Below are 26,315 nucleotides of genomic sequence, written 5' to 3' on the forward strand. Positions count from 1 at the left end.
TTCTAATTTTCTCAGTTCATCTGCTTAAAGAAGAAAGAAAAAAAAGCTGTAGCATTTACCTGTAGAAGGCTGGAGGAGCAGCTTCCCTCATCCCAAAGCTGCCCTGTTCATTTTCAAGGTAGTAGGGTACCTGCTGGCTGTGGTGATGGATGAAGGGTGAGAGCTGGGGCGCCGTTTGCAAGAACACCACTGGGCTTGGTGGGACATTGTTCAGTGAGTGAAATCCTGCCAGACTGCTGGACCCAAAAGATTCAGAAGTAGGGGCGTAACTGAGAGTAGTAGAGCTGTACACTGGAGCCGTAGTACCAAAATCATAAGTGGCCCCTTCTGGGTAGTTAAAAACTCCTGCCTTGTTGCTCTCCACGTACATGTCGCTGAGCGATCTTTCCAGGGGAATCTTCAGCTGAGGTCTGCTCAGTGTCTCCAGTTCAGCGCCTTGAATCTGGTGCAGCAGGGTAACTCCAGAGGTTTTGGTGTGAAGGGTCATGGTCAGTGCTAATGGCAGTAAGCAAGGAACATATCTGCTTTTACAGTCAACGGCGAGATCGGTAGCTGGCAGTCCACCTAAAAAAAATACCAGAACCTATTCTGAGGCTCAGCAGAAATCATAATAAAGCAGCACTACACAGGTATTCCTCTAATCTCGGCAAGGAGGAGGATACACACAAACGCAGAGTGAGCGCTGAAAACGCACATTCTCTCTCTCTCCCTCCCTCCCTCTCCTTAACTTTTAGGAACTCCTCATCTGCGCTAATATGCATTGCAAGGTGCTGGCCGCCAGCCAGGAACTCTTGCCTTGTGCCGACGTTGGTTTAAACATCACTTCAGAAACAATTAGTTTTGGAGGTATACCAAATAATTGTCCCGCTAAATGTTACTTCATTCTTGCTAGTCATTTAATTTTTCACTTCAGGGTAGCCAGTGCTCCGCAGCAACTAACGGGAAAGAACACTTAAATCCAACCAGGAAGAGTAGTCCAGTGGTCGGGCAGATTACTGCCTTTTATTTCCTCAGCAGGCTCCAATCTATCTCTGCTTATCTCTCCTCCTGTTTGATTCATTTTCGTGTTTGCTAGAAATATGTAATGTGTACATTGTAATGACCCTGGGTAGGACTGTGCTGTAACTGAGATATGGCAAAGCAGAATGTGTGTGTGTGTGTGCGTGTGCGTGTGCGTGTCTGTGTGTGTGCGCGCGCACGCCTGTGTGTGTAACGAGCCTCAGCCAATAAAACTAGCTAACAGAATTAAAGGGTGTATGGTATCAATGCAGAAGAAAAGGTTAACAATATACTTTCATCAGTAATAGCAACGTGAAGTTACTGGAGTGTAATAGTAACATGAAAAAGTGAGGAAAAACTTTAGATTAGCCTAGAAATTTCTGTCTGCTTCCTTTTAGGCTGCAAAATGATGAAACAAAGCATCATTCAGACTTTGCCACGGGAAGATTCTAAGTTAGGAAAAAAAGATTTGATTGCCTGACACATGAATTGAATACAGGAAATTCTTTTCCTAGTCCTGTGAACAAAAGCTCAGCAAACTTGAATTTTGAAATCAGACCAGAAAATCAAGTAATCTAAAATAATAAAATGGGATCAGCTTTAACATAAAATGAAATGCCTCTCAAAGTTATATTTAGGGGAGAAAAAAAAAAAAAAAGGAAAGAGAGAGAACATAATGAAAAGGTGTAGCATGCATGCTTCATCTTGCAATCTCATTCCGTATAATTCTAACTTTGCACAAACCAGTTCTCCTGAACCAGCTAAATGAAAACCTCCAGAAACTGTTTCAAGCTCTCTAGCTTTATTGCTGTGGTCTGTGGTTCAGTCAGTGAAATAGGTTAATGCCAACCCTAAATGCATTAATATACGGGCTCCAGCCAGCATGCTTTCAATACGAGGAAAGTCTATGCTATACTTAAACAACTCCACAGTTACTCGGCTCAACCTTCAAAGAACCCAAGAAACCAAAAAACTAAATATGCAGGTCACTAATAGCGTCAAGAAAAGTTTACTAAAATGTTTTATTTTAGTAATAATTCTGTGGTTTCAGAACTTCTACTGAAATAGCCAAAGTTATTTATATTTGCAAGATTATTCTGAAGCAGTGTACATTTGCACCTCCGCAGGCACACAGTCTAAGACAGCAGCACACACATAAATATGTACTTGATAGATTTCCTCACCCACCCAGCCACCCTCCCTACCCTGTTCAAATTTCAGATTGTAGACTTTGATCAAAGAGATAAGCTTGTTTAAATAACACTGGACTAAACATGTTCCCAGTTAAAAAAATAATAATCAGACAATCATACCCAGCAGTTCAGAAAGTCTTCGAAGAGTTATTCTGAAAATATGCCAGACAGTGTGAGAGAAAAAAAAGAGAGCGTGTGCATGTTTGCATAGAGTGGGCGAACGTGCATCTGCAGAGACTCACAAACCAGCGCGCAAGCATAGCTCTCAGCAGCCAGTCTGCTGGGCTACACAGACTGAAATGAATGGCAGTTACGAGTTTAAGGGCAGTCACTCTTATAGATTTCATTTCATGCTTTAGTCATATGGAGAAGAAAGCATTATCTCGTATTAAGCTGCATAATCTGAGAATTAATGGGAATCTGCCTGCCATAAGAAGTACCCACTTCTATAGTGTGCTACAAAATGGACTTTTAATTTTTATTTAAAGCTTATCCAACATGTATGCTATTTCAGAATTACTATATTGACATGCAAGAAAATGCTCCAGCATAATAGTTATGCAGAAGATGGAAGATATAAGTGTACACACAGAGAGTTGACTTCTGACTGTGTCCTGTGCAACTCAGTGCTCCTTACATGCAGTTTTTAAAAACCTCATTAATTATTTTGGGAAGGTTGTATGTTTTCAGGGAGACAACTATTTCAAAGTTCCACCGTATGCAAACAGCATTAAAACACACTGCAGGGTTAAGTAAAAGCACCATCACTTCTGCTCCATACCATTTAAACCAGGGACCCTATGAGCAGCTTTCCACCAGCCAGTGTGGAAAGTTACAGTCCTGCCCCCTGCAAGGGCTCAGCAATACATAGGTGCAGTATCCCTGCAGCACACAGCGTGGTACGTATCTCAGAAGAAAAAAATGTGAGTAACAAACACCAACAAGATCTTACGGGAATCCCTGTGATAGCATCCTGTAATATTTGGCTGGCTTTTTCTGTGGAAGAAGAGCAAGAGGGCAAGAAAGGGCAAGGGTGAGGTGAGGGGTTAGTCAAGCCAAATCCCATGAAGTTGAATTTTTGATTTCTGTATACTGCATAAAATCAGGTTTTGGTTCTGCATACTATATGTGGGATTTTTAGATATAAAAAAGCTCTGAAATGCAATAGATTGTTGGGGAGTAGGGGGGGGGCGGTATTTTTCTTGTCCTACATGGTGATGACCATCCTGCTTGCTCCAAATTAACACATGCTGCCAATTGACCCTGCTTTAGAGATGGTATTAGATGCATCTGCTTGTGGGCTTGCCCCCCCCTCCCCCCCCCCAGAAAAATGAGACCTAAGTTTCTAAAACCTGGTCTTTGTGCTGAAAGGCCAAGACCTACTCCACCACCCAGTTTAATCACTCTGATCTATTAGATATCAGGTTTTACATGTTATGAACACAATATGGAAATATGTACAGCATATAGCAATAATATTTGGTACTTTTTACCAGTGAACACAAAGTCTATGCAAAAACTTGGTTTTGCTAAATCCCACTTGATGTATGCCTTTAAAAATATGCAGATTTCATACAGAAGGGCTTGCCTCATTCACTGTGTATTTTTTTAAAAAAAACACTTGTAGTAACGGCAGAGAGTAAATAAAAACATGAATTGGCTCCATTTCCAGCTCTAGGCAGAACTGTCCAAAAAATACTTAGTCAATGTGAAATCTACCTTTTCAGATCCGGTAATTTCTCCACGAATGTGTATTCAGCTGCAACCAAGGTGCCCTATGTATTTTTCTCACCTTAATGAAGGCCTAATATTGTTTTGGAGTTACCGAGCACATACTATAGGAGAAAGTTGTGTATCCCAGTCTTCCTCAGACACCCATAAAATATAGAGGGAAACTGTTTCAACAGAATCTGAATATTTGTTAAATTTCTATCAGGTATAGATTGGGGGTTTGCTATATTTCTGAAGTTTGGGAACATACAAATAAAATCATTGCTGGCTTTGATCCATCCAGATTTATGCATACACAGTATGTATGCATATCTTAAAAGGCGGGGGGGACAGGAGGGGAAGGAAGGAAAGTGAGAATAGCAATTAATGAATACTGAAGAAACAGGAGGGACAGTCCACTGTGACTGAGGAGCACTACAGACACGTTGGCAAGGAAGGTCAAAGCAGAAATTGCTTCTTCATACACAGTGATTTTTAGTGAAACTGAGTCAAGAGATGAGTTTCTGAAACAGTGAAGATTCAGACACCATCCTTGTCATGGAAATGAGAAATTAATTGATTAAATGAATGGAAGTGACTGATTAAATCCTGTGTTCCCCTTTTTAAAATGTCAACCTTTCCATTTTCCTTTTCTAGATACGACAGAATTCCAGTGCCCAACTCAGGTTTTCCAGAGTGAAGAATTTACTCTAAATTACACTAATAAAATACCAAATGTGGCAACATTAAAACTAAATCACATTTCTGTCGCTCTGTGGTTAAATTAGCATCATTTACAGCTGAATAATATTTAAATATATTTCTCAAGGCAAATTTTGCTCATTTCAATTCATTGATGAACAGTTTGCTTCTAGTTTTTATATTTCTTTTTTCTTTGTCTTTTTTTCTTTTTTGTTGACAAACAACTAAAAGGATCAGATTAAACTAGCAGACTCATGCATAGCACAGTTTGGCTCAGCTGAACCATCAGTCCAACACCCTTACCAGCTACAAACAGGAGGGTACTGAATCAAATTCAGGATTCTTGCCCTAACAGACAACGTGAACACATTTTCACTTTAAAACTAGAACATAGCTTTTTAAAAAAAAAAAAAAAATAGTGTTCTTCCACTGATTGCAGATAATGTGGCACCAGCAAAATGGACTCAGGAACAGAAAAAGGATAGATAACAAAAACCGTAGAAAATATTACTTTAACTTATCTAAATAACCAAAAGGTTTGGGGATTTCCAGTGCCATCAGCAATTTTCAATTAACTAAAAGTCCTGAAAACAAGTCAGGGAATGGTAACAAAATAAGCTCAGTTCATAGGGACAAAAAAAGAAATAGAAAAGGAGGAAGAAACAGCCTGAACAGATTCTTGATTCTGGACAAGATAAAATAGCAGTTTGAGGGAAAAGGAGATGAAAGACACTACACACAGACTATTCAAATTATAGGAATCTTTAAAGATAGCAAAACTCCTAATCCTATGACGGGCTTTTTTCAGCACTAGTTTTAGTAAGTATTCCAACAAAAAGTGGTAAACTCAGAACAGAGAGCATATACTATAAATTTTCCATAAACCTGCTGACAGTGAGAGACCATAAACTTCATCGCTTTGGTTCCACAGCTATAAAGATAGAAGCTTTTTTTAGCTGCTGCAATTAAAGAAGAATCTATTGCACATAACAGGAGGAACATTATGTTTTTCCAAGATTCCACTGTAACATTACAGAGAAATTATGTTGTGTTTAGTCCAGTGAGGAAACTCCTCAAGATAGACAGCTGGAGAACAGCACCATCTACCCCACTGCTTTATAAATCTTCTCTGGGGGAGCGGGGGGGGGCGGAAATTAAAGCCCTTGATACCACTAGACAAAGCAAGAGGTATGCTTAAAAATTCCTTGGGCTCTTCTTAGTGGAGATAAGTGCCTCACCCTGTTATTGGGAGTTTATTTCTTTTCTTAAGTTGATATGAAGTTGTATACCTTTTTTCCCCTCCCACCGCCAAATAACTTATCAAAACCAGCCATGGCACCAAAAGGCTAGACCAAAGCTTTTTAATTCTAAATTTATGGTTTAGGTTGGTTTTACTGTTAAAAGGCGAGCTTCTGCTTTCGTATGTCAAACGTAAGTAGAGAATTTGAGAACATTTGCTCAAAATAGTTCTTATTTCAAACAGGGAACTGTGGAATACAATGATTTCATAAGTATGTTTATTAATTTACAACATTTAAATAACCCTTCAGTTTTACCTATACTTCGTGTGAAAATATCTTTTACATACTTTGAAATTATCTGTGTAATCAAGAGAAAAATTAGGCTGGGATGTCAGCATAGCTTTTTGGTAAAGCATTCTGATGCTTTTAATTTTAAGACTTTGTTTACAGCTATTTATGATACTATCAGATTTTAGCCATTCAGGTGGAAATATTACAGGTCAGCGATGAGCTCAGACAGAATAATTTGGAAGTATCTGAGCCAATTGGAAAGAATTTTTTTGGGTGTTTTTCCCTCCTTAAAGATTTCTAGAAACCTTTTTCTGAAACAAGAAATTTGCCATAGCAAATGAGGGGTTTGGAGCAGGAATTTTGAATCTGGCAGGGAGCTTAAACTGTGTGTTCTAAAAGCTCTCTCCTGACCGAGCCTGCTGTCTCCTCTCTCAGATCCCAGTCCTGACCAGCCTGGGCACAAAACTTCCCAGCAGAGCGAATGATGTGCTACTGTCCAGGCTGGTAGACATACAGGAGGTTTTCCCCTTTCATTACTCTTCTAGGGCAGAGTAAGAGTCTGGGCTTAAATGAAGATTATTGTGTCAGTTATAATACTGAATTTCAGTCCCCAGATGTACAGACTGAATTTCCTGACACCAAACCAGGGCACCATGTGCCTTTTCAATTTGGCATTGGAAAACAACACGTAGAAATGTACCCTTTCCTAAAGGAGTACAAGACATGCTGTAACATAACTGGCTTGTATGTTTCTTCCGGTTTTTGTACCTAAGAAAGATGGGAGAGGGTAAGACTAAATAGTTGTGCCCAACTCATACAGAATAAATTACTTACTACATACATAAAATGGGCCAAAATACCTGAGTACTCTGGACAAACTCAAAAGATATTAGCAAATACTGATGTTTCAGAGAGTTAGCAGATGTTTTCATGGAGGCAGAAAAACAGAAGAAAAAAGACATATCTCTGCTTTTCTACACAAAATGTTAACCACTTGTGAACAAAGGTGTTCACTGGTAGAAAAGCAACAATATTGTCATTTAACATTAAGCAACATTCCCTGCTTAATCACAAACACAACATCTTAATAGACCATATCTCATGGATCTAGCTTCATCTAAAAACAAGAATGAGCTCTGAAATGCAAAACTCGACTTTAGTATCCCACGTTCACATTAATTTGTTGTGTTTATATCAAAGACAAATTGAATGGATCACCATGAGTTAGTGTTCTGAAAACAGCCTGGCAAGAAAACTTCAAAAGTCTTCAGATGGAAGACAGCTTTGTATCTATTGATATTGGCTTAAGGGTGACACATCTTAACAATGATCAAATATTACCATCTCCAGGCTCCCAAAAATAGTCAAGAATGAGCCACATGCTTAATCTCATTTATGTGGTGATATTTACAAAACTGACAAGTTGTTTATGAGATTCAAGGAATGGAAGCTGAGAACAAAATTTCAACATTGCCCAACCAGGTAAGACATCTGTTGTACAACTTATTTCTCGTTGCCAGAGGATAGTTTGAGGAAACACATTCTGAAACAAGCTCCTAGGAGTAGAATATCTTGGAGGAGAGATGTGGGAATGGTGTGTGCACAGGGAGAGATTTGTATCTGAATGAACTCTTAGGAAACCCTTAAAAAAGACTACTTATAAAAGTATGCCTGCTTCCCCAACCTGACAGTATAAGCTTTGCACAAGAACTGATCCTTTAGGCATGGGTTAAGTGTGTGTCTTAACTACAAGACAGCATGAAGAAGCCTCTCAGATACCATTATAAATTTGTAACTGTAATACCTGTATTCCACATTTGTAAATTCTTTACCTAATTTAACCTTGAAGTACTCTGGGATGATTTCAGGCTAACTGGCACACACCCCAGTATGCCATCCATATAGAAGAGTAAATCTTTAAACTGATGAAGTACCATTAGTATAACATATAGTATAACACAGTTCTTCAGATCACTTAAAAGATAGGTTGAACTCTGTTGAACTACACAGACCAATCTGAACCTTAGTAATACAGGAATCGGGGGGGGGGGGGGGGGGGGGGAGGAATCTTCCAGGTATCAGGATTAATAAAAAAAAAAAATCACCCTTTTGACATGGAAGAATGGCAGAGCATGTGGAACACACATAAACATTTTTCTTCCCCCTGTCTTTGCCCTCACCCCTTCCCCCAGGGTCTTCCATCGTTTCAGCAGGTTTGCTTAGTGGATGTCAGCTCCACTTGCTAATCAGTTATATTTCATAATTAATTGGCCTCACTCACAGTATTATTTCTTAAGACTCATTTTCCTGCCAAATGCTTGACTGTGTACTGAGCAACAAGAGCCTCTCAGACTTCAGGTTTAAACATGTGCATGCAAGTGCTCTTGTGCAAGTGCACCCATGGGCATGCAAAATATGTGTGATGGCGTTCTCCTCAGGTAAACTCTCTCAATGCTCTCTCAAATACTGCACTATAAGACTACATTTTTCATATCTCTTGCTGTAGTTTCAAGTTACACTGCAGATGCTACCTAAAATAGGTTCAGCTCTATTTTTTTTTCAAAAGACACATTTGCTAACAGATGAAGAACTAAAGAGAAACACAAGTACTTGGCCATGTTATAATCTCCACACCTGAAGAGGCCTCAAATTAGGCTTAATGCAAGACTTCCTGTTGCCCTTACTCCCTTTTGGGTGTCCCACTACAAGAAGCAAGTCCAGAGGCCCCAAGTTGGTCAGGATATATAAGAACAGCCTCAGGTAGCATGGCCTGCTCGAATTGTAGGGAAAAAAGGCTCAGGGAGACCTTATTGCTATTTACAACCATCTGATCAGGGAATACAGAAAATATAGAGCTAAACTCTTCTTGGAGATGTGCAGTGACAGTCCAACAGGCAACAGGACACAAGCTGAACTATGGAAAATTCCAATTAGATATCAAGTATAAATTTTTACCATGAGAATGGTCAAATACTGGAAGAAGCTGTCCAGAGATGCTGGTAGCGCCTTGTCCTTTGAGGATGAGACTCAACTCTGAGTTTAAGACTCAACTGGAGAAGTTCCCGAGCAACGTGATCTAAAAATGCATTCTTTGAGCAAGGGTTTGGACTAGATGACATCTTGACATCCCTTCCAATTTATTCTATAATTCTATGCATCCAATACACAGCTCTGCAATGAAATACTCAGAACATATTAATTATTTTGATAATGGTCTATTTCTCCATTCTCCACAGATGCCTGATTTCAAGATCCCATTTCATGGTTTCGACCCTTCTGTTGCTCTTTCAGTAAGACATCTACGTCTTTTAATCGGTCTGCTATTTTCCGTAAATTAGGAATTAAGGAAGCTCCATGGCCAAATTCACCCTTCCCTCAATTAATCTATTCACTGGCCTGATCAATGTATTAGTCTCAGTTCCCTATCATAATCTGAGTTAGTAAGGAAAAAAAAAAAAAAATCTATTGGCCTCATTGTACTTTCTCAGAATTTCTGTAAACTGCTCCAGTCCTTATCCAAAATAATTTTGCTGCCTATTGCCCCAGTAGTCAATGGCACACATATATTTGAACACCCACCAAGACTGAGGTGGTAAGTAGTCAACCATCTTTTGTGGCTTCCACGAAACAAAACTAGCCGCCTCTTTTCATGGACACTCATTCTGAAGTGTCATTCTGTGGGTCTTGTTTCCTCTGTCAATGTTTTTCCATACATACATATGATGCAGGGACATGCACAGTAAAGTGACCAGAGTGTCCAAGTGTTTAGAAGGTAGAGTCTAACCTCAAACCAGAAGACAGTGTAGAATCAATCTTATGGCATGACCTAGCTTCTTCCCTGTATTTCCCTCCAGTAATGGTTTTGTTTTAACACCTCACACATTCATCATAGAACCATAGAATGGTTTGGGTTGGAAGGGACCTCAAAGATCATCTAGTTCCAACACCCCTGCCGTGGGCAGGGACACCCTCAACTAGACCACATTGCCCAAAGCCTCATCCAAACTGGTCTTAAACACTGCCAGGGATGGGGCAGCCACAACCTCTCTGGGCAACCTCTTGCAGTGCCTCACCACTCTAACAGCAAAGAATTTCTTTCTAACATCTAATTTAAATCGACCCTCCTTCAGCTTGAACCCATTACCCCTTGTCCTGTCAATACACTCCCTGATAAACAGTCCCTCACCATCTTTCCTGTAGGCCCCCTTCAGATAATGGAAAGCCACAATTAGATCTCCCTGGAGCCGCCTTTTTCTCCAGGCTGAACAATCCCAACTCTCTCAGCCTGTCCTCATAGGAGAGGTGCTCCAGCCCTCTGATCAGCTTCGTGGCCCTCCTCTGGGCTCATTCCAACAGCTCCATGTCTCTCTTGTACTGGGGCCCCCCAGAGCTGGACGCAGTACTCCAGGTGGGGTCTCACCAGAGCGGAGTAGAGGGGCAGGATCACCTCCCTCGACCTGCTGGTCACGCTTCTTTTGATGCAGCCCAGGATACAGTTGGCTTTCTGGGCTGCAAGCCCACACTGCCGGCTCATGTTGAGCTTCTCATCAATCAATACCCCCAAGTCCTTCTCCTCAGGGCTGCTTTCAATCCATTCCTCACCCAGCCTATAGTCATGCTTGGGATTGCTCCAACTCATGTGCAGGACCTCGCACTTGGCCTTCTTGAACTTCATGCAGTTCGCACCGGTCCACCTGTCCAGCCTGTCAAGGTCCCTCTGGATGGCATCCCTTTCCTCCAGCGTGTCGTTGGCAAACTTGCTGAGGGTGCACTTGATCCCACTGTCCATGTCACCAACAAAGATGTTAAACAGTACTGGACCCCTGAGGAACACCACTCATCACTGTTCTCCACTTGGACATTGAGCCGTTGACCACAACTCTTTGAGTACGACCATCCAGCCAGTTCCACTGAGTGGTCCATCCATTGAATCCATGTCCCTCCAATTTAGAGATAAGGATGTCATGCAGGACAGCGTCAAATGCCTTGCACAAGTCCAGGCAGATGACATCACTTGCTCTTCCCTTGTCTACCAACTCTGTAACCCCATTGTAGGCAGCCACCAAATTTGTCAGGCACAATTTGCCCTTAGTGAAGCTGTGTTGGCTGTCACCAATCACCTCCTTATTTTCCATGTGCCTGAGCATAGTTTCCAGGAGGATCTGCTCCATGACCTTGCCAGGCACGTAGGTGAGACTGACTGGCCTGTAGTTCCCTGGGTCTTCCTTTTTTCCCTTCTTATAAATGGGGGTTATGTTTCCCCTTTTCCAGTCAGTGGGAATTTCGCCAGACTGCCAGGACTTCTCAAATACAATGGAGAGTGGCCTGGCTACTTCATCTGCCAGTTCCCTCAAGACCCGTGGATGCATCTCATCAGGTCCCATGGACTTGTGCACCTTCAGGTTCCTCAGATATTCTTGAACTTGATCTTCTCCTACAGTGGCGGTTCTGCATTCTCCCAGTCCCTGCCTTCTGTGACCTGGGCAGTGTGGCTCAAGCACTTGCCAGTGAAGACTGAGGCAAAGAAGTCATTGAGTACCTCAGCCTTCTCCATATCCTGGGTAATCAGGTTGCCTGTTTCATTCTGGAGGGGACCCACACATTTCCTTCACATTTCACATTTCCTTCCTAGAAGCTGATCCTCCAATTGAAAGGTCCATGTGGTGAGGCTAACCCTATCACCTCCAGACTACTGATAGCAGAAGTCCCTCATTTTCTGGGCACGTTCAGAGAATTGGATTTGCTTTAGTTATTCCACTAATCATTGTCAATCAATCTTCTTTGCTATTGCAAGCATAGCTACATGTACCTGTGAATAATCTGCAGCCAGCACATCAAGTCCTCTTGTGTACTTTAGCTTCTCTCTATCCAATTAGAGATTATCTCAGAACCATTGGACTGTTGCCAGAGCCGCACAAGGAAGGTGTGTCAATTTACCTCTGGGCCTATTCTCACAAACCTCAAGTCCAAAAGGAAAAGTCCACAAGGGGTATCAGTTGTTGAAATAATCAGTGTTGACATACATTTTTTTTTGTGTTCCCTTCTTGATGTCAAGAACTGGCTTGTTATTGCCACCACCAGTCCAGCAACAACTACAGACACATCTGAGTGGCTCATTGCTGCCATTGGTCATCCACCTGGCACATACTCTAAAAAAGCATGGTCAAATAGCAAATGTTCGTTAAAAATTATCATGTCCAGCAGGGAAGATACTAGCTGCAGTCACCCTGTGCAGACCCCAAATGAAACAGCAAATTCAATATCCTAGATGGAAAAAGTGTGGTAGATGTTGTAGGGAAAGATGTCATCAGTTAATAATTCATCAGACCTTTGTAACTGGGAGCCCTGTCTTCTGTTCTGGTGTACTTTTTAAAATTCTCAATCACCACTTAAAAAATTATTTCCTTAATTCTAACAAAATTTCAGCCCTTCTAGAAAAGAAGTCTCAGTAAGAGGTTCCCTCAGAAGATATGTTTCCGATTAAGTAGCAGAAATGTACCATCTATATATTTAAAAATGCATTTTGGAGTTAATTACCAGCTTCTTCCATAACAGTTACAGTGAAGACATGAGGACCAGGAAGACCTTGAAATTAATCCTTATAAGACATTTTCTGATATTTTTTACATTTTTTTATTTGAAAAAAAGTGATAGGGATTGTATTAAATATATAGTCCTAAATAGGGTTGTGCTGTATCTTCTATGATAATATAAATTGGTCACTATCTTCAGTGGAACTGATCATGATGAGCTAAGTTAAAAATGAATTTAAGTAAGTGCTTTGCTGGATCAGGGCCTAAGGCTCTGATCCTCACACACACATCATCTCCAACCACAGAGAATTCCAAAATTAACAGCCACAGAGGCTATATCTCATTCTTTGGGAATAACTTTCCAAAGCTTTGGAATAAGTTTCCAAAAGTCTGTTTCTGTGATATAACATATGCTCCTTCCTCCAGAGGAGAAGCCCAATTTTAAAACTGACTTAACAAGCCTACAAGCATGGCCAATGGAATCTGAACCAAAAAGCAATGTGAAACACTTAGTTGTATTGTGATTGTTATTTGTACTCAGGAGCACCTAAGATCACCATCAGAAATTAGGTTCTTGTTCTAAGTACAATGTATACTTAGAACAAAGAATGTTTACTTAATATCTCAGATTTAAATATCCAGGCTTACACCAGTGACTGAAAACAGCACCCTTAAAGAAAGAGTTTCTCCATTTCTTCACAAAATTCAAGTAGACCTGATAATGTATCTCCTTCTTCCATCATGAGGTTGTATTGTTTAATAAAACTGGTCTGTTTTCTAAACTCTAAGTATAAAATCTTTTGATCAAGCTATCAAACAATTCAACAACTGCAAATACAAGAAACCTACACAGAACTAAAGATTTAGCACTAACAGCAATTGTTCAAAAAATCAGGGAATTACAAAGCAGGCGATCGCAAAGGACACTCACGAACTAGCCATAACGTAGCTGAAGAACCAACATTACATTACCAACATTAACCAACAGTTACAGCTGTTGAAGACTTCAGTTCTTGCCAGAACAATCATGAGCAACAACAAAATCATACAACTTCAGTGTTGTCTAACCAGCATCAAACAGAAAATGGTGTCACAATCATCTGCAGGACACTCTGTTTAAAAGAGACGAGAAATAAAACCCACCCAAAAAAAAAAGGAAAAGCAGGGTAGGAAAAAAAAACACCTAGGCTTCTAGTTGGTGAAAGCTTTCAAAGTCACTTTTATGCTTCTGTAGAAAGACAAAAATGCATTGTCATCTGTTAAGCGGAACAAATAGGACCTTAGTGATTCAGTAACAGTTGCAGTCTCTTGGCAGATATTAGCTTATTTAAGGCAGGGAAGATCAAAGGAAGTAACTGGATGCCAACAGAAAAAAAAAAAAAAAGAAAAAAAAAGGTCAAAGTTATTTATTTTTTCAGTATTCCCCTATCTTTATTTGTTCTTCTACCATTTTCATTGTTTTGTGCAACAAGATGGAGGTCTTCCTGAAACAGCACAGTCAATAATTTAATGCAATGGTTCTTTTGCAATACGGGCTCTCCTATAAGTTCAGAAACCCATCAGAGCAATAGGTTTCCTATTCCTAAGTGTGTGTGAAATACATGGTTCCACATACTCATTTAGCACAACAGACTCATTTAGCACAACAGTCTATAAGCCACAGAAGAAGTTATTATCTATTAGCAATGAATTGGGGGGAGGGGGGGGGGGATGAACAAACAAAAAAAAACCCCAAACAACCAGAAAGAATGAACAGCAATCTTTGACATTAGAGATGTCTAAGAATATTAATATTTTATTTGATTTGAAACTATAGGAAAACCAGAGTTAACATTAACTAGTTGCCATTTTCCCAAGGAAGTGAAGTTACAGCTGGAAAACCTTTAAAAGCTGCAAACACTGCTATGACAAACTTCTTACACGTGTGGTAAATTAATTTAAATTTTTTAAGTTTGGTGGTGTTTTTCCCCTGGAGAAATATCGAGAAGTTTAAGTTCTTATTGTGTAACTAAGCGATAGGGTTATTCCTAATAATTCTTAAATGAGATCTTGCCATGATCAAAACCTCAGCAACACATCACTTGTGCAACATAACAGAGAAAAAGGGCAGATCTGTACTATACAAAGACAACTGATACATAGAGTCCCAAGCCATCTTTACATGTCTCAGCTCTGAAATGTGAAGAAAGACTGCTGTTAAGGTAGTGCCATGCTCTGGATGATTAGCCCCTGTCTCACAGATGGTGTAACACTAATAGGGTTATATTGTTTTGTATACCAAGTTACTGTCTCTGCACTGTGCAATATATGAACGGATTCAGGCAGTAATATTGCACAGCTCTTTATACCACACTTCTTTGAATAGGATAGGTATGATTAGAAAGGCCTCTTGTCAGGAAATAAAAATGCTTGCTAGTGTAGACTCTCCACTGTATTGATTCTCGTCCCCTGAGTACAAATAGCCCTGGTATCATTACAGCTATATGGACTGGTAACACATTAAAGCCCACAACCAACGTGGTGACATGGTGAATGGCACCAGGAAGGCTGGAAGCCCTACAAGGACGTTAGCATGCAGATCCAGTGTGAGCCACCCTCACCAGAGGTGGCTGAGCAATGAAGAAGTGACAATGAAGATGCTGCAAGCGCCTTCCTCAGGGAAGTACTGCCTTTAGTAAGCTACAGGTAGATGGAACTCCAGGCTGCTTCTATTCTAATGAAAATATGACATACCTGCAGACTCTCTGCAATTGTACTATTAAGTGTTGCAGTATTCCCTGGGATAAGCTTGGCATGTGCCAAACAGCACTTACTTAAAACTATTCCTGAGCTGCTTTGAGACAGAACCATTCCTATTATTTAATTTGCATTCATCCACTAGTTCATGGAAACTGTTAGCACAGATGGAAGTTATTCCAGGAGGATTGGTCCAGCTGCCTGGGAATAATCTTGGGTGTATTTGGTTTATGTTTATAGCTAAATCCCCTGGCTTTTAAGTTGGATCCAAACTATTGGTTTGCAATCTGCTTGTTAGGTGCCAAAGTTCAAGAGCGATACAGACTGTTAAAGCCTGGGCATGCCTCACTCCCAGCAGCTTCAGCATGACTTGAGCATGCACAGTGAGTTGCTGGGTACTTCTGACCTGAAATGGTCAAGGGAGCATTTGCAAGGCACAGAAGAAACACATGCCTGTTTCAGTGTTCGGGGAATTCAACTTCCTGAAAGCTAGCCTGGAAAGCCAATCTTTCATGCTTGTCAGGGTTTTAAAAATAATAGTTTTGCAGTACAGCTCAAGTGATTTAGCAGTGAACTGTTGACAAAAAAGGTGGTATCCCTCCTCCTGCCTTTGCATTCCTGCCTCTTTCCATGCTTCCAGTCTGGAGACTGACATTAGCAGAAAGCTTTGAGCTGTTTCCTGAAAGGTAAGTATCGTGCTGGTGCAGTTCTTGAGCCAGCTCAGGAGAAGCTGCAGGAGTGAAGAGGGAGACCACCTTGTTCAGCAGCAGCTAGCCCTTAGATTAATTCCAAAGTGCACTCAAAGAGAACAAGCCAGAGCAGAAAGGTTGCGAACTGCCAAAGCGACATTTATCCACCACACATAATATATACTATTCAACTTTAAAAAGTGAAATAAAATATACTGTTAATTTCAATAACTAAAAATTAAATGTTGAGTGACAGAAAGATCAAATGTTGTTTATCCATAATATTAAGAATAGTAAGACTTTTTTCTTCAGAGTTAAAGCTAGGTTTACATAGGATTTAAATTGCACTGTTCAAGGCAAGGTACTACAGCTGTCAGACCAACACTTTGCTCTAATATAGCAGCAATTCCTGTATGTCTACATACAGAGATTTTTTTCTGAGAAAGACTGCATACGAGTAGGTCAAATTACAAGAATATATCATACTATCATTGAAAGCCTGCATCTGCTACTGAAGCAGAAAAATACTTGTCCTTGCTTTCCACCATCATATGGTCACTGATCAGTTACCAAAAGAGCTCCAAAGCTGTAGTATGAACTCCAGTCTGCAAAATCTGTACTACCCAGAAAGCTCATGCATAACAACCATGACTACTCACTGAGGACCACTTCTACACTTTCACCAGCAGTTCCTGCAATATATTTTAGTATTCCAAATAATAGAATGAGTATTACATAGCATTCTACCTAAATAACAGCTCATGCACTAAAATGTACCCCCAAAAAAATCCCCATATTTCAGTCTTCAGGTAGAAAAATCTGCTAGAACGTCTTTTCTTACATAGTCTGGGTCCTGACACATAGGATACATCAATAAATCATTTGAAAGCAGATATAAAAGTTATTCTTTCCATGCAAAATTTCATCCTACAATATTCACAGTTCTAGTTTAGATGAAAATTAGTTTGTATTCTTTTATAAATGTTTCGGTGAACCATTTTGAGAGACTGATCCACTGAATGTCTGTGTGTGGTTCTGGTTTACCAAGACAAGGATTTTGGGGTAAGTATGTGGAATTTACTTGAACACATGTTTTTCTTGAGCTTATATCATAAATCAGTTTATCAGTTTTAGAAATGAGACATGAGTTAAATTCATTCATATTATGTAATTTGACTACACTTAACAATATTATAGCAGTTTCAATCCATTGTAGATGCTATGTGTGTGCTCAGAGACTGCAATAGTTGTCTGGTTGTACTTTGGGCAATAGACAAAAATGGTTGCCTCTCAGTCTACAATATATGTTGAACTCTGATGACTTGTAAAGATATCTCCAACTTCACTGTGTGGCACCCATGCTCCAAAAGTTTCCTGCGTATAATTTTACCAGTGGAAATTCTTGTTTCATGGCTTCAAATGCAGCTTATTTTCCCAAGCAGTTCAACACACTCTTCCCCATGTAGTATTCTTAACTTGCTGTTCATTGTTCGTGATCAAATAACATAAAACATACTTTTATGTGGAAAATGAAAGCACTATAAAAAAGTCTACATCTGCTCTTTGACAAAACAGAAATGTATGCTGAATGCAGACAACTACTTATTTTATCTGAGCTATCCAAACTGCATCAAACCACCCTTGATAAAACTGAATGGACTTTATCTGAACTTAAGAAGTATCTGACAAATTTGCATGCTGAGTATGACTGTGTCCTCACTTAAATCAATGAATAAATAATCCCTGTAAAATCAATAAGGTTACCCATGAATAAATTTTCAAAAATGCTACTTTAAAATAATACGAGCCTTATTATTAAAAGAAAAAAAAAAATCCACTGCTAGGTAGTATTACTTTACCCTATTTCTGCTTTGAAATGTTGATTCTGAGGAAATACAAGACCAAATGCTGTTACAGAGCCTCACTGACAGAATTAGCAGCTGCTTTTGTGACAAGAATCTCTGACTGATTGCTTACATTCTAAGAATATAAGCCAAAAAACCCCATGAAAGATACTGTAGCAGCAATGTCTGAACTCCAGAAAAGTTGAATGATTTTTATTTTTTTCAAGTCCTCAGTTTTTCTGCTTTGAAGGAATAAATCGTCATTTATTTTAATCTCCCACACACTGTCAGTAATGGCTAGGGATATGCTATAACACCTCTATCCATGAACGTTTGACTTCTTTTGCTCTCATGGATGTAAGTCCATGAAAGAAAACAGAATAACCTTACCATTTTACACACATTCTAGATAAACTTGTTCATTTTACAGAGCAGTGACAAAATTTACCCATTTGCACTTCATGCCCTCTTCCTTTAATAGATACAGCAACTTTAAAATCATATTTGACAAAGATAAAACCGGCTTTCTATCAAAAGGCATCATATTTCAAGAAAAGATTTAGAGGCAAGAACTACCTGGCCCTACAGTATTTTATTTATTTCTACCTAAATATATTGAAAAACATCAACATGGAGTTGAGTGCTTGAAAAAATTTATAGCTACAAATATGGTAATAAATAAAACCAGGCATGAAGCTTTCTAACATACTATTTTTTTCAGCCTTTCTAAAAATCCCCAAATGGGCTGATCTTGCAATAGGGTTTGCAGGTCAATACATCTGGCCTACACAAGACGGATATGAGGGCATGAGATCCAAGCAGTTGAGCCATGTTCTTCATACTTTAGATAAGTTACATAATACCTTCATGTCACCATCTTCCTTTCTCCTAAGCCAGAGTAGCTCCATTAACACATCCTTCCTGATTGAAACAACCAACTTGAAGTGTGAAGTATTTTCTCGAGTAAAGTTTCATAGGCTCACATTGCTTAAAATCATAACTCAGAAAGAAGCAATCAAAAGAGAACAGTGTGAATATTCCCAGTGTGAAACTTTAGATACTATAATCTCATCTCAGAGGTGGAAGCACATGTAGCATCACAGAAACCAGCCTTCAGAAGACGAGGCTACTGCCTTCAAGGCAGAAATGGAAGGAATACTAATTTTGATCAAAATTGAGGTCTGATCATCTCCCAGAAGCTGAAGACTTGCAAACACTACTGAAGTTATCATCTCTCCAAATGAACAGAAAGATGTCTATCTGCCGCTAAATGGCTAGCGATGTTTGTCACTGCATCATCTCATTCGCTTTCCAGAATCTTTGATTTCCACTTAAATTCCTTTTTTAATTCTAGCTGCATACTAGATCTTGCTCCATTTACAGTCTATCACTAGGTAATTATATATTATGTCAACAGAAAAATTAATTAATTTAATAACCCACATTTTAAGGGAAACCACAAGAAGTCAGCATTTTTAGATATAAACAGAGTCACAAAACATCACAAAACTTTTGTATGTATAACACATTGAGAACACTTTGAAAGTGTTAAAATGTTGTTCAATAGTCTCACATTTCCATATCTAAGTGTTTACAAACTCTTACTTTTATTTTCTTCAAAATTCAGCATCAGCATATAACATGAAAGATGGACTTCTGAATCTATGAATTTTCTGGCTTTGACACATCAGTGTCTTCTACCAACAAGAAATCTGAAGAAAAAAGTGAGCAGAGCCAGCCTGCATGGGTGGCTTCATCCTGATTGCTTAGAGCCAATCTGCATTACCTTTGTTTTACTGACTTCCAAATATTCCTGCAAAAACTTCAGAATTGTATCCTTCCCTGGGTATAATACCAGGTCAAGTTAGTAGTACTTGCTTTTGGGACTACAGAAGTTCCTTCAGATCCATGAAAAAATATCATACAATCCATATAGTTAACAATCTGCTATACGTAACACTTAACAGTCCTTTTGAACGCAATTCAGTAGTGTAAATATAGCCATTTCATGTCATTTGGGTCACTCTAGGATACCCAAGCCCTACATGAGGCTGGCATATATAGCCAAGTAGTTAGAGGAGACCTATGATCTCTGGAGCAGCTATGTGTGGGCAGCTGGCCACTACATTTCATGGGCCATTGTACTATTATTGATATGCATATATATATACACACACATATTGTGTGTGTGTATGTATGTACATATATATAGTATATGTATGTGTATATCTGTAGTAGCACAATGACTATCTATATACATAGATGTGTGTATATCTCTGAGAAGTCTGCTTTGGGGGACAAAAGCTATAACCTTTCTACTTGTGCCCTTTCTATACTTATAAACAAACAGCAAAAAACAGTCAGAATAATATGCCAGTATAGCTTAGCCATAAACAGAGGCAAAAGTGTTATTTATTATGGAATCATAGAACTATAGAATGGTTTGGGTTGGAAGGGACCTTAAAGATCATCTAGTTCCAACCCCCCTGCCATGGGCAGGGACACCCTCCACTAGACCAGGTTGCCCAAAGCCCCATCCAACCTGGCCTTGAACACTGCCAGGGATGGGGCAGCCACAGCTTCTCTGGGCAACCTGTTCCACTGCCTCACCACCCTCACAGTGAAGAATTTCTTTCTAACATCAAATCTAAATCTACTCTCTTTTAGCTTAAACCCATTACCCCTTGTCCTGTCACTACACTCCCTGATAAACAGTCCCTCTCCATCTTTCCTGTAGGCCCCTTCAGGTACTGGCAAGCTGCAATTAGATCTCCCTGGAGCCACCTTTTCTCCAGGCTGAAATACTCCAACTCTCTCAGCCTGTCCTCATAGGAGAGGTGCTCCGGCCCTCTGATCAGCTTCGTGGCCCTCCTCTGGGCTCATTCCAACAGCTCTATGTCACTCACCTTAAGAATCTCTCTGCCAGCATGATAAAAGGAGTTTTTTGTGTTTTGTTACATGTATCTTTCATGTTTTTACTTTCAGGTGAAGTGTGTTCAGAAGCTGACAGAGGCAACGTAGATTGTGTTTCCAGTTGGCATTAAGGTCTTTCCTCCAGTATATGCTTTATTACCACTTCCTATATGGAACTCCAAATAAATTTCAAATACATTATTTGTATATAACTTCTACCCCATATCAATTAAAGATAGCTTTTATAAACATGAATCGATCATAGTACCTATCCACCTTTAAAAAATAAAAAAGGATAGTAACACAAGTATTTTAAAAAATGCTTTGGTTTCTGAAATAGATATATCCATTATTAGCTTTCCAGATGGAATTTGTTTTCTTCTTGTATTTTTCTTTTTAAAAAAGCAAATTTTGATAATGTTCAGATTGAAATTTGGCATAGATTTCTCTTCTGTGGTCTTTTCATTTCATGAATCAAAGGCAGAATAGAAGCATTAATCTTCCTTTTCCAAGCTACTGTCAATGTTTTGCATTGAATTATTCATATTGATTCATATTTCCTTTGGAGATTTACTGATCATCTACAACTGACTGCAAGGTATGATATTCAAAGCAAACTACAAGAAAATTTATTCCGTCTACCAGGTCTCCAAAATGAACACAAGCATAGTGTTGGAAACACCAAGGAGGCTCAGATCTACTAACCTTACATGATTCCAATTCAGTATATAAAGGCATGTGAATATCTGATATACAAAGGTAGCGCTTTGTGGAAAAGTAAAACACTGACCATTTGAAAACTGATACCTAAATTTGAAACCTTTACTCAATAATGTTGTCTAAATGGGTCTGCAGAATTAATTACAAGAGCACAACAGAACAGACAGGTGACTGGAAGTGGACTGGAGGAGATGTGAAATCTGTAATAGGCACTCTGGTTCAGACCCAAGATCCCTACAGCCCTGTAATCTTGTCTTCAGCAACAGCGGCTACAAATGGATGCTCAATGAAGAGAAAGAACAGGACAAGTATATGTGATATTTCTCCTATATATTCTTCTAGCTTCTATTTTCTGCTCACAGGATTTGCTGAGCCTAATCCAGTTATCTATTCAACAATCTTTGATGGAACTATCTTCCAAGTTGCTTTCATTCTTCCTTCAACCTGTACAAACTGTTTGCATCCATGACAACCTTTGTCAAGGAATCTCACAAACCCCTGCTGTGTGGGGAAATTACCTCCTTTTCCTTGTTCTGAACCTGGTTTCTTGAAACTTCACTGAATGGTCTAGGGGTCATTCTCTTTTTGGAAAAACTACTTAACACTCAGTCCCTATCCATTCTCTTCATTAAATCCCAAACTGGGATCCAAAAAGACCCATCAAATCAACTTTGAAGACCCCTGGAGGAACCTAAAGTCATTAAACATCTCACTGCTTTATCTGAAAGTCCGGGATATGATTGCTTTTATCCTTTGATACAGCACCGAAGCTGTTCTCCCTTAGCAGCTGGGTGCCCAGCTTCCCAACTAAGGCAGTCTGGGATATGAAAAAGAGGCAGAACAGCATTAAAATTCTCTGTGGACAATTCAGAAGGAGTGTTCTGAGCATGTCTAACACTTAACAGCAATACACTAAAAGAAAGCTTAACAAAAGTTAGTTGCTTATTTGATTTTATAAGTAGAAGCAAGACTGTAGCCTGGTGGTTAGAAATTTCACTGGGGAAAATGAAAACTTGCGTTTTGGTCCTGCTCCCAGAACTATTTGTATTTTAGTCAAAGTCTGAACATAAACTCACAAAGTTTTAGATGAAGACTGTAATGTGCAACCTCAAAAATACAGAAAGACTAACGACTTCTCTTGGGGTCTATTTGAGCTCAGCTTCATTCAAAGTATACATGCTATGGAGAGTCCACAGCACCAAGAGAGAAAAGCAGGCTCAGAAACCTACTGGGGACAGGGCACGTAGCCATCCCTTACCAGCATTAAGGCAGAGTTTCTGCCCTGGGAAAATGCTCATTAGATCACTAGATCAAAACCATTAGATACAAACCATGAATTATTCTTCTGATAACCCTCTCTGGACCCATCCTTCCTTGAAAACATATCTAAGTGTGAGGTCAAAGAAACAAAGAGTTTCCACATTCTCATTATGGTGCTAGATGACAACGATATTAACACATGCAGCTCTTCCGTTCAAAGCACAGGAAGGCAATTACAAACTGTTCGCATATTTTCTGGGCAGAGGGATTAAGGTATTACATTTACATGAATTATAGTTTTCCAACCAAAAAAGAGAAACTGTTTTTCACCAGAATATTTATATAATGACGAGCTTCCCACCAAATTTTCAACTAATGGTTATTTTTACACCTAAACTACCAGGATAATAGTATTTGGGTGAATGATAAAAACAAAGACATTCTCAAGTGAATCCACCACATCATTCAGAGCTTAGCTTAGTTTTATATTTGTACATGGAATTGCAGACCTTGGTTGGTGTCTCATAAAAGCAGTACTCCAGTGCTGTAATATCATGAAAAACAATGGCTAGCTTGCCACTAGTTTGTTTGCTTCTCCTCACCAAAGTAGGCTGCAATCATTCATCAAAACATTCATTCATGACCCTTTTGTGTCTGACACATCCAAAATTTTTCACTTCCCTATGTCCCAATCTCATATACATCCCATATGTTTGTAATATCCCACCCAATCTCACAGTACAATTTATACGCTAGGACTAAACAGTTTTCTCAGAACTGTTTATAAACATTAAATGTCAGGAATAGTTTTCCTTATACAACACAGGGAAGATGCAGGGTTTGTCCAACACATACCAATTTAGTAATAGAGCAGGCTGAAACCTAGAAAAGAGATAAAGGTTTCTAGTTTCTTGATCTACATGTGTTTCCTCACTGATTATCATCCATCAATAAAATGTATGACTCAAAGGCCACTACTACGTACAATGAAATTTTGCAGGATCTGAAATTCTGACAAAACTGAGAAACTGGAGCTGAAATAGGGCAGCTTTCAAAAACTAAAAACTATTCAATTGATACTTCTGCCAGCTAAATGTGCAAACTTATCTTTGCTGCTCAAAGGTGGTAAATATGAATGGAAATTCTTCTGTTAAACAGCTATGAAAGCGTAGGAGAAGATATAAGCTGTACTGTAATCCAGACATCTGTGTCAGCATTTCACAGGAGGATCTGCAGGTGAACCATATGAAACTGTACTGAGAAGTGGTAGGATTAGTCAAAATGGTCTGAGAGCCACTCTAAGTGACTTAATAAATAAATAAATAATATTTTACCCTAAGACATTTTCCAATTGTACAATTTTCTCCTTGTGGCTACTTAGCAACAGCAGTCATTTTCCATACAGGAATCCTCCTGGTACATTGAAAAAGCCCCAGGCAAACTACCATATACAATATTCATTATTCTAAATGCACAAGTGGAAAAAAGAAAAAAGAAAAAAAAAAAAACTACTGAGTTCAAAATAGCACTTTATTGTTTGGCAGTTGTTATAAAATATCTTTTGCCTATATTCCAGACACATTTTTACATTACTAATCATAACTGGCTTTTCTCAATATTAAAAAAAAAAAAAAAAAGAAATTGTAAAAATCTGCAAATCACTGACATCAGTCCATTGCCACAGTTTTCAGCCACACTGGGAGCCACTCTGCAGTTCGATAGCGCTGCAACCATTTCAAATAACATTTTCTATAATCCTAGCTGAAATAAGTGATTCAACATCAAAAATGTTGGACACTCACTTTCCCTAGTGCGTCTAGGGATATCAGCAGCAATGGTACTGTGGGAACAAAACTGGAATGTTTAGAAAACTTAATGGAGATAGAACCATGCCACTTCATCATCAAAATACACCTATTGCAAGATCAAATCCATTTCTAGTTCATTATAATTTAGTAGCATTGTGGTTACTCAAAGGTGCTAATTAAACTCTGGCTGTACTGTTTAAGCTCCATCTGTTCTCTCTTCCTCTCTTACCCTGTTGAGATATGGGTTGGAATATTCATATCTACAAGAGTAAATCATGTCCTGTAAAGATGGGCATCTGATTAATACAAGAAGGAGCACAGGAAAAAAAAAAAAAAAATGTATTGCTACTGTGTAACACAAAATCTTTAAGCATGTGCTTAAGCTTCTGTGAAAATTCTTTAAAGCTATTAACAAGGTTTGAAACTTTGACAAAACAGGGATCCTGAACTCTCTTAGACTTTCCAGATTTCAAGTAATTTTTGTCTGTGTTTTTCAACTTTTCAACATCCTTCTAAAATCATAGCCAAATGAAACAGTATTTTCTGTGCTGGTGTACTTCGAGCACTCTTCTCAATCCTTCCTGCTGTTTCCGTGTTTCAACATCCAAGGATTACATTAGCTCTTTTTGTCACAATATTGCACAGGCTTGGTTCCCTCAATACTCTTTCCAGAATCATTATTTCCTGAGGTACATAATACGATTATAATAAATGTGCAAATACAACATTCGCTTGGCTCACTCTGTGATTCACGCTCAAGGTCCTGCTTCCCTGATGGGCTGCAACGCCGTACTTCTCATCTCATTCCTGGGATCACTGCTGGAGTGATCCAACCAGCTCAGGGCAAGGACTGCAAATTCTGCTGAGTTTTCCAGGAAACACAAGCACAGCTGACAGCCCCATTTGTTGTAGGTTCCCTTCAGATAGACAGTATGCATACATACTCAGTTTAGTTTTCCCCTTCCAGAGCAGCTCTATTCCCCCGAACCTAGAAGGATTTGCATCTTCTTCACCTGCAAGCAGGCACAAAAATGCATGTCATCACTCAGGTACACTGGTACAACCCTCTCATTATCCAAGACATAAAAGACATTAAGAATTGTGCCTCAGTGCCACATGGGTGACATGAGTCCCAGCACTATGCGGTATGGATGCAATCAGCCCCTCTAGAGAGGGCTAACTTTGAGTTAGTTCATTGGCATGGTCCACAAAGACAATACGAGAACAACCTAAGGGCTTATTTAATTTGGAGCAGATGGATCATTGTACAGTCCAGTACACATCATAAACAAAGTTACATGGAGGACTACTGCTGTTTCTCCAAAACATCTATAGATGAATGAAAAGTTTCTTGCATGCTAATTAAAGACCACTGAAAAAGGGGATAAAAATGGCATTTGCAATCAAGTTGAACAAACTTTTCTACAAATATGTTTATCTCTACTTGATTATGAGTCACTGTAGATAGGCAAATTGATTATCGTACTCCTCCTTTCCTGGCTTAACTCACTAACTCTCCAAATGGTTTGCAGGTTTTTACTTTGAAGACAACACTAAGGTATTATTGTCACGATGATACCTCAATGACTAGGAGAGAATTAAGTGAAACATGCAAAAAATTGCCCTGAATTAATGCTTTCAGCAGACAAAGTAGCGTATCACTGCTACAATGCCCC

General features: G+C 39.2%; 1 protein-coding gene across 2 annotated transcripts in view; it reads right to left on the reverse strand.

Annotated features, from left to right (window-relative positions):
• ESR1 (estrogen receptor 1) overlaps positions 1-26,315 on the reverse strand; it is a 177,211-nt gene that overhangs the window by 119,675 nt on the left and 31,221 nt on the right. For both annotated transcript variants that reach the window (XM_075748406.1, XM_075748407.1), the window contains exon 2: positions 60-564. In XM_075748406.1, coding sequence (XP_075604521.1) covers positions 60-564 — 505 coding nt within the window. The remainder of the gene's footprint in view (positions 1-59; positions 565-26,315) is intronic.

This window comes from Balearica regulorum, chromosome 3, assembly GCF_011004875.1.
Source record: "Balearica regulorum gibbericeps isolate bBalReg1 chromosome 3, bBalReg1.pri, whole genome shotgun sequence".
Lineage (NCBI taxonomy): Eukaryota > Metazoa > Chordata > Aves > Gruiformes > Gruidae > Balearica > Balearica regulorum.